The sequence below is a fragment of the Ziziphus jujuba genome, chromosome 9 (assembly GCF_031755915.1).
Source record: "Ziziphus jujuba cultivar Dongzao chromosome 9, ASM3175591v1".
NCBI classification, from domain to species: domain Eukaryota; kingdom Viridiplantae; phylum Streptophyta; class Magnoliopsida; order Rosales; family Rhamnaceae; genus Ziziphus; species Ziziphus jujuba.
Genome location: NC_083387.1, coordinates 23,539,854 through 23,549,684, shown reverse-complemented (window position 1 = coordinate 23,549,684; position 9,831 = coordinate 23,539,854). Strand labels below are relative to the sequence as shown.

The following is a 9,831-nucleotide window of genomic DNA, read 5'->3' as shown; positions in this document are numbered from 1 at the left end:
AAATAGCTGTTTGGAACATCAGATCGAGACTGTCGAAGAATTTGCTTAGCATGAACAACTCCAGGGAAATGGAAACCCATGACTTTCTGTACTTGTAGAATAAGAAGAGGAAGAAAATTTTGATATGGAGTTGAGTGAAAATGGTTTAGAATACAAAGACTTGTTGCAAGCACAGTCAATCAAATTATTGAGTTTATAGAGATAAAAGGATAAGTGGGGGATCATTTCATTTTGAAGCATAGTGGAAGGCTTGTTAGAGGATGGTCAAACCTTCAAAGACATCAGGTTCATGAGGATTCACATGGATATGTCTCCCTACTCACCATTTAAGAGATTATAAGCTTTTGCTCGGAACTAATCCTTTGCAGAGAAATATCTGGTCCTACATCTTTTAGATAACAGCTTACAGAGAACCCAATCTTATTCAAACCTTAATAAGACTAAAATATATTAGTCCTCTTGTAGATAGCCGACATGTTTGGTTCATATTGATTAGAAAGCTAACAAAAGCACAAAATGGTGATTTAGTAGTATCTTTGAGATAATTAAAGATGAACCTCATCTGCAGTTTTATTTGTAAAATTCATTGTCGGGGTTCTATGAAATCTGAGCTAAAAGTTCGAGCTTTAATGAATCGGATAAGTCTGAAATTTATGCAATCAGCACCAGTACCAGAAGAATGTAAGCAAAAGGGTTAAACAATGACAATTGAACGGATTACTAGAGTGTTGATCTCACTTCTTTCAGCATTTTATGCGCAAAAATCTTACCATTTATTGCTTGAATGCTTTGACTCGTTTGTCCTGCAAAATTGGTATTCTCCATAGCCCCTCTGTTTATTTTTTCAAAAAAATTTCTCCGATGACATTGGTGTGCAAAATGAAAATAATGGGACTAATCAGTAGTTGCAATGTGAAAGTCAAAGATGATTGACCATTGTCATACCTGCAACCATTGTATTTGTATCCTGATGCAAATTCCTAGTAGTCTATGGGAATCAAGATTACAGGAATAATTAGGAAATGGTAATAAACATGGTTATAACACTTACATAATATATATATATATATATATATTTATATATTGTATTACAAAAGACTCTGAATTCCTAATGTGCAACTGGCTTAGCTTCAAATAAATTTGCAACTAAATTGTAAAACACCTTATAAAGGTGGTTCATAAACAAGCTGTTCATACAAATCAAGAAATGGAGACTTAGAGAGTCTCAAATGAATACATTGGTCAGACTAAAAACAATCCAATTCCTAAAGCTAAATTGAAATAATTGTATTTGAACGGTTATCTAAATTTCATCCATCGTGTATTGATGTTTACATCTTTCTCCCTAGTTCAAGCTTCTGATCTTTCCAAGAAGGCTTCATTTCTGCCTTGGTGATCTACTTAATTCGATCATTCAATGGATCAGAGCCATACTCTTTTTTGGTCCAGAAACAGTCTTTGTTGGCTTAGCAAGTTGGCTCTATTCAAATAAATAATTAGAGCAAAACCCACTAATCTAAAAGTCATGAACAAGAACAGAAAAAACCCAACCCACATTTTAGTGGCCTGGTCATTGGAGTCAAAGTTGTGGTACTAAGCCAATGAGATTGATGAAGATTTCTTCTCTGCAGGGAATAGTAAGACCACCCATAGGATGTTCAAATCCAAATTCTTCTTCAGCTAGACTTAGAAAATTTTTGAAAAAAGGCTGGTTCAAGTATGATACAGGAATCACAAACCTCTTCTTCCTTTGGCTTTCTCCAACATAAACTGCACAATAGCCCTTTGGTACGCCTACTGCAGAAGACCTTCTAAATAGTTGCCTAATATCCATTCTTTTTAGGAAAAAAAGAAGAAAATTAAACAAAACAAATTCCAACGACTTCAAAAAGAAGAAGACTTTGAAGTTTTTGAAGTACTTGACGTTGAGGGTGTGAAGAATAATTTGTGAACGCTCATGAACTCAAATTCTGTATATATGTATATATATATATATATATATATACACATAAATAGATGTATATATAGGTGGGGGCCTTGTGTGGAACATACTTGCCAGATCTCGCATCACATGGAGTTGTTTTCTGAGTCATTATGGTAGTATGAAAGAATACATGAAGAAGATAAGCATTATTGTCACCCTTTCTTTGGGACAATAGCCTAGCTGGTAACAATTAAATTAAGGACCCTACATTTCGATAAGAGTTTTTGGGTTAGCAAAAATCTCATATCCTTTAAGCAAAGAAATATCTGGAGTGTCCCTCTAGTTTTGAGATATGCTTGGAGCATCTAAAACATTAGAGTACTTTATGTCATGAACGGGCCAAGTCTATAATGATATTCTTGGCATAGATGGTGGAATTCGAATCTATGCAAATAATACCAAATAGTTAATGTACTTTTGTCTTGGCCTTGGATACGCAAAAGTACTTAAATTTGGGGTAGATACATCTTCAAATATTGTTCATGAATGATAATTTTATGATGGTGACTTTAGAAGTACCTTTTAAGACTAAGTAAATTAAAGTCTTGTTTGGTCTATGGTAAAGTTTTGATGAGTTTTGTTTTGTGATAATGTTTCTTTAGAATCAATCCTACTGTGTGATCAATATTAACATTTTTGGTAAAAGAAGCCAGTAAATTTGGTTATGTGTCACTCTGCAGAATTATTGGATTGACAAAGATAAATAAGGTTATGGTTTGGAAAACAAGAGCAGCTTTGGCAGTGTGTTGGCTGTCCTTGGTATGACTGTATAGAGGGAAAGGGAGCATAAGCATTATGGTGCATAACCAACCACAAATGGAGAGACAGTACCAAATGGGGGTGGGTTAAATAAAAAAGTTAATAACATGCATAAACCACATGGTTTTGCCAGTCATTTTGGCTACCAACATGGAACTTGAAAATCTTGGGTTGTGCTTTGCTTTGTTGTCCCAATTTATATCATGGCCTACCATCAACTCGTGAAAAACACATTGTTTATGCTTGCTGACTGTAACCCCAACTTACACACCATTTGGACCAGAACTTTTGCACGAAACAAACCATGGAATGGAAATTCTTTCTGTGATGGTCATCGTCTAATTGCGTTTTTTGTAAAGAAAAAAAAAAAGCAGGTAATTAGCCCATTGGATGATGTTTTTGTGACAAAAACAAGTTAGGAGTTGTGATGATAAGGACGTAAATGGATATGATAGGTTGATGGGAAGCAGAGGACCAACCTAACAGATACATAAGCTTAACTTATTATACTTTTTCTATGAACAAGGGAAATAAAGTTGACTTGGTTTTGGTAGATGGGATTTTAAATTTTCTTCAAAAAGAATTTTGTTAATTTTGACATTCATAATTCGAAGGTTGACAAAATTGCCGATTTCCATTAAGAATGAATTATACTTTTAGTCTTAGCGAGGAAGATTGTTATTATTTGACCCAAATACAAGAATGGGCTAAGGCACTGTTAGGTGTAAACATTAATATTGGGTTGACCACAAAAACTTCAAGGAATCAGTCTGAAGAAAGAATCATGTGGCTTCCAGTAAGGTTCCTTCTTCACTATCATTTATATTTTCCATCTCTATGCATAACTCATAAACTTATATAAATCAAAATATAAAATCAATAATCTTCATATCTTCTTTCTCATCACCCATTTTCTGAACTATATTTTTCTTACTCATAACACAAAGAAAATCATGGTCGTCAGATTGTCATCTATTTTCCGAAGATCAATTTTGATATCTAAGAGGTTGAGTATGGCAACAAGAAGAAGAAGGAATGTTCCCAAGGGTCACTTTGCCATTTATGTTGGGGAGGAAGAGAGAAAGAGATTTATAGTGCCCATATCATATTTGAACCACCAATGGTTCCAAGACTTGCTGAGTTGTGCTGAAGAAGAGTTTGGATTCAGTCATCCTACGGGAGGTCTCACTATTCCATGCACAGAAGAGGCATTCCTTAATCTCAGTTCTCATTGAACATGCTCTGTGATGGTGTATATGACCAGCATAACAGATTTCTGAATTTTCACTGTGTAACATTCTTTATATTCTTTATGTACTGAAAATAGAAACTAGTTCGTATAGGTCATATGTTTGTTACTGATTCTTGTGTATATATATGGATATACTTGAGCTTATGCCTTTTGATATGATAGTGAAACTTCAGGTTCTTTTTCTCATTCTATAGACTACAGAGGAAACTAAAGGGCAATAACTACTGTTTATGAATGGATCTTTTCTGCAATAAGAATAAATTCCTTGACTCAATCTATATCTCCTGGTACAATGTATCAAAAAAATATTTGCATGACTTGTCTGAAAAAAGAAGTAGAAGAAATAGTAAGCCTGATGTTGAAATTCCTAATATTCATGAATTCAGGACCATAACAAAGAGCCAAATTTTGGGTTCTACCGGCAAAAAATTTTCATCAAACAGGAGACCACTAATTGCTTTTTCCAATTTTAGCATACAGCATAAATTATTCAATCTCTGTGCAAGTTTTTGTACAAGTTGTGCTGCTTTCAAAGCAAGTTGTTGAAGAGGTTTTAATATTTGTCCTATTCCGGTCATAAATTCCTTCAATCCCATCTAATTCGCTCTATTCATGGAATGGAATTGTGGATAGCTAATAGCTTATCAATATATGACCCTTCTTTTTTTTTCTTAATTTTTTCAGAATAAATACTAATCAATATGTGATCTACAGTAACTGAGTAAATCATTTTATCAATTGGAATTGTTTTTCAAGAAGTCCTGTATTTTCAACATCTTTCGGTTAGTTGCTTCACAGACCTTTCTACCAACACTTTGGAAGACAATAAAAAAACTTAATGTAGAAGTGCCAAAGAAAAAGAAGAAATCATTGTTGTTTGATTAAAGCTTCTTGAAACGAATAATTGGTCAAATGGTCATAGAGGGTCATTGTGAATGAGTCAAGAGCAGACCCAGATAACGATTTTCGCTAATACCACAAACAGAGGACCTTAGAGTGGAATATACCGTGTTTGGATAATTGCTGGGGCCTACAACTAAAATCATCAAAAGGCTGATTATTAGCTAGTTGTCACAAAACAAAATGAAAAATCACTGAATTTCCCAAGTCCAAGTTCAATGCTTCTTTTGAATAAGCATAAGTGAAAAGAAAATCATAGAATCCCCTTTAATTGATACTAACCTTTAATGCCAACAACATGTCTACCATGAAAAAGGAAAACAGAAAGCAAGTGCTTTTTTAGTTGAAGCATTTTCAGATCAACCATTTTTTTTTTTAAATCCTTCTTCCAACTTGCATCTCCTTTTTCTTTGATTCCTAAAAGATGGTAGGGCATTATGTCCTATAACTTATCAGGCAAAACCATGTGAATCTTCAACAAGTCCTTCACCTGACATGTTTCTCAAACATTCTCTCACCACCTCTCTCACAGATCACAATCCTACTCATTTTTAAGGTGTTTTGCCTATGTCTATAATTATATAGGTAGTGACTGATAATCCAAAGTCAAGCCAACTCTTCACTCTTCCTGATCAATCATCAATCACTCTTTTGAACTTTCTTTTTCAATCTCAAATTTGAGAAACATTTATTTGTTTTTGATCATTTTTTTTTATTTTTTTATTTTTTTTTCTGAAATGGGTATCAGATTGATGGGGATAGCTAATGCAAAACACAAACTTCAGAGAACTCTATCAGCAAGATATGGAATATTGGTTGCTACAGCCACTAATTGCCATGATGTTCCAAAAGGCCATTGTGCTGTTTATGTTGGAGAAACACAGAAGAAGAGGTTTCTGATTCCAATTTCCTATTTGAATCACCCTTTGTTCCAAGATTTGTTGAATCGCGCTGAGGAAGAGTTTGGATTTGATCATCCTACAGGAGGTCTCATAATTCCTTGCAGTGAAGCTCATTTTATAAGTTTAACTTCAGCTCTAAGTTCAGAAAAAATGGCGTGACTTTGTCAATGTTGAATAATTCATTTGGCCTATAATTGGTCCTTTTTTTTTTAGTTTTCTTTGTTTTTATAATTTGATCTTCTTTCTTCAAAATCATCAAAGTTGAGACAAAAAATTTATCCAGTTTAGTCACTTCCAATTTTGTATTATATACTGTGGGTTTCTTGGAACTACCAATGAAATGATTGTACTTAATTAATTATTTTCAGTAATCAAAATTTCCTCACCCCTAGATTATGAGAATTTTTCACTAAGTACTATGTAAATAATAGACTTGTTATTGCGTTTCTCTTTTAAGTTTATATACAACCTTAAAATCTTTACAGGAAAAATGTAGTAGCAATATCCATATACTCCGTATATAAGGTACATAAGGTCCTGGTTCAAATCACTCAACTATCAATATATATATATATATATATATACATGTACAAGATTAAAAGGTAAATAAGTAAAACACTAAAAAGATAAAAACAATACAATGCAAAAATATACATATTGGATCCAATTTTTAATACTGAGCATACCAAATTGTTTTTTAAAAATTTTGATAACCAGCTATGTGATAATTTTTTAATGGTGTTAGATTGATATTGTCCTATATTCGTAGGAAGATAAATTATTTAAAAAATATCAAATCATGGATATCAAAATTTTAATTAAAAAATTTGGTTATTTTCGATTTATCCTTTAATAATTTAGGATACATTTAGTTTATAGAATAGAATAAGGATTCCTAAAATTTTGATATTCCTTTATTTGGTTGGATTTTTAAAATTTATCTTATCTATTCCTATAGAATTCTTATTCTTTAAAATAAGGAATTGTTATTCCTTCTAAAAATTTCAGAATCTGTATTCTCTAAAATAAAAAAGTACAAAAAATGCTATTTTACATTCTTTTGTTTTTTAAGCTTTGATATTTTTTTAGTTTCATATTAATTTTTTTGCCTTTTTTCTACCAAACTAAATAATAGGAATAGATATTTTATTCCACCTTTTTATTCCTAGGAATTACTAATCTTTAATTTTAAAAATAACCATTATTTTAACCAAACGTAAATGTGTCGTTTGATACCTTTAAATGTGTGTAATTTACTCAACTTAAATATTAATTAGTGGTAACTAGAGTTTATTAGATATCTAAATAAAATATAAAATTAAACGAGAAAAAAAAATACAACCTAAATTGAACAGAACTTTAATTTTTTTTTTTTTGGGGGCCAAGCCACCCTTATAGGATGTTTCGGTAATGGTAAAGTTAGTGAGAATTTAAAATTCTCTAAAAAAGTGAAAGTTTTTCCTGTTTGGATAATTTTTAAAAGAAAGAATTTGTGGACCTCAATGAAAAATAAATCTCATAATGTGGAAAACTAACAGGGAAAATGGATCCTCCTAAAGAGGTGTCATTCTAAAATTCTCTGAGAAACTGATATTACGTATTTTTTTAAATACAATTTTATCATTTAATTTTAATGTATAAATTTATTTAATTACTTGTAAGTCCTATTTTATTCTATAATTAACCAAACACTATAAAAAGAATTCCAAAAAAATTCATTTTCGGGAAACTGAATCCCAAGAATCAGTTTCCTTTAATACTTTCATTTTTATCAAACACCCTATTAAAGTATTATCTCAACTGTTTGACGAGGCAATTTGGTAACAGGGCTTAGAAAAATAATTCTAATTTTTGAATTATATTGGACCCACTTCTTAATGGTTTGATGTTTTAGGATACGTTAAACTTTGACTCCGGATATGAAATGTGAAAAATAAAGAGAGCTGATAAACGTCCTTGTAATCTTCCTTTCATTTTTTCTTTTTCTTTTTTAATTTTTTAATTTTTTTTTATTTGCAAATATGCACATCACAAGAAATACATAGGTACTCTTCAAACCTCAGAATTTTTTCTGACAGTACTTCAAATTCAATATCCAAATCACCTTCAAATTGATCAACATAAAATTCATCATGTCCAGAACAATGTATCTAGCATAAACATTGAGGACTAGCTGGGTCCTCTATTGTCTGGCACCAATAATAATATATTTGGCAGGCTTTTGTAGGTTGTGCTGGTCATAATCGTTATTAATTTATTACAGCATATATAAATACATAACTATATACAATATACATATACATATATATACATATACATTTACAGTAGTGCCATAAATATCAAGCAATTTATCAACTTGTTTATTAAATCATGTGGCAAAAGTAATGTTAGTTTTACAGTCAAAAATTAATATATCCTAAGTATATATAAGTGAATTTCTATACAAAAGAAGTGAAATTTAATACAAACTAATAAATAACTTAGTATTCCTAATGTTATTGAAAAATACATAATACAATTTTATATGTTAGGAAATCTAATTCTCGTTTTATGTTAAAATTTATTAACATAATAAGTTTCTATGATACATATTTATATATATATATATATATATATAATTTTTTTATGGTACGGATACACTCAAAACTGATGATTTTTAGATGAAAGCATCGGCTTTGCTGATACAGCAAAACCAACGTTTTCATCTAAAAATCATCAGTCAACATACAGATTTTTTACATTGTAGAATTCTCCTATATATATTTATATATATATATATATATATATATAAATTGATACGTCGTGGTAGGTATTAAAAAATTATTAATTTGATCTTTAAATTTAAATAATTAATTGAGATAACTATAAACTTAGCCTTATATTTGGAAGTATATTTCCTACGTAAGATAACTTTATCTATGTTCTGCCAAAAAGCCTGATGGTCACATGGATTGCTTTTGTTGAGTGTGCAGAGGCATACTGACGAAGACGTAGAATTCATGAAAATGAGTCCAGGTTTAAAGGATCGCCGATATTATTGTTTCTGCTGTTATATGTAAATAGATTAGATATATATATATATATATTTTTCCTTTTTTCCTGAATAATACATAGCTAGCTTAGCTATATATGGCATATTCTAACACATAACAATAATACCAGCAAGCAAACACCCCACCGATTCTATGTGAATTTTTGTCAGGGTTTCTTTTTATTATTTTTCCAAGTTTATCTTATATACGCAAGGATGCTGTTTACTTTACAAGTAGATCAATCATGCATATAAAAAATCATATCCTTTATACATACTTTCTAATTACCATGGCAGAAACGCTATAAATAATAGACTTTTTAATTAAGTGCCAGAAAAGATATAAATATCATCATTATTTATAGAATTTTGGATATATATATATATATATATGAATACTAAATATATATGATTCTTTATTTGTATATACAATCATATTCAAATTAGAATGGAAAATTGAGAATATCTTGAAAATTTATATCCCACAAATTAACAATAATTTACATAAAAAAAAATTGTTCCTCTAACATATTGCGTAACAAATTTGCTCCAGCAACATATTACAGAGATGTTGCAGAGATGTGCATCCACACTATATTTTCAACTTAGCATTTTCATTGGAATTAGATTGTATGTATATTGTTTCCCAAAAACATAAAAGAGTTGAAATTTCACATAAGTTTATACTTGTTGTGCAATGTTTACTAGACATGTATTGGCGTTATTTTTTCTTAATTAATGATTTTGCAATTTACATTAGTAAGAATATCATAATAAGTTATGTAGTATTTCAATATGTTTTCATATATGAATAAAATAATTAACAACAATTTTCTTTTAATTTTAAACTGAATTAATCTAAATTGACTAATTACTTTCTTGCAACTGACTGATTATTTTAATATGTTGTTTGACTAACAGAGTGATGCATGATGTAAAAAAACATGTCCAATTTTTTTTTTCTTTTTTATCTTTTGAAAAGAAAGTGAAATGCATTTTTTTT

At 30.4% G+C, this 9,831-nt stretch overlaps 2 protein-coding genes across 2 annotated transcripts; one reads left to right on the top strand and one right to left on the bottom strand.

Moving 5' to 3' along the window:
- Nucleotides 1–1,101: 1,101 nt before the first annotated feature.
- LOC107427473 (auxin-responsive protein SAUR21-like) lies at nucleotides 1,102–2,074 on the bottom strand. The gene has a single exon (XM_016037845.4). It carries the CDS (start codon nucleotides 1,832–1,834, stop codon nucleotides 1,580–1,582), a length of 255 nt encoding a protein of 84 aa, XP_015893331.1. The 5' UTR covers nucleotides 1,835–2,074; the 3' UTR covers nucleotides 1,102–1,579.
- Nucleotides 2,075–5,234: 3,160 nt separating this feature from the next.
- Nucleotides 5,235–6,132, top strand: LOC107427419 (auxin-responsive protein SAUR23). The gene has a single exon (XM_025077169.3). The coding sequence runs from the start codon at nucleotides 5,633–5,635 to the stop codon at nucleotides 5,954–5,956; it is 324 nt and encodes a 107-aa protein (XP_024932937.2). The 5' UTR covers nucleotides 5,235–5,632; the 3' UTR covers nucleotides 5,957–6,132.
- The last annotated feature ends 3,699 nt before the right edge of the window (nucleotides 6,133–9,831 follow it).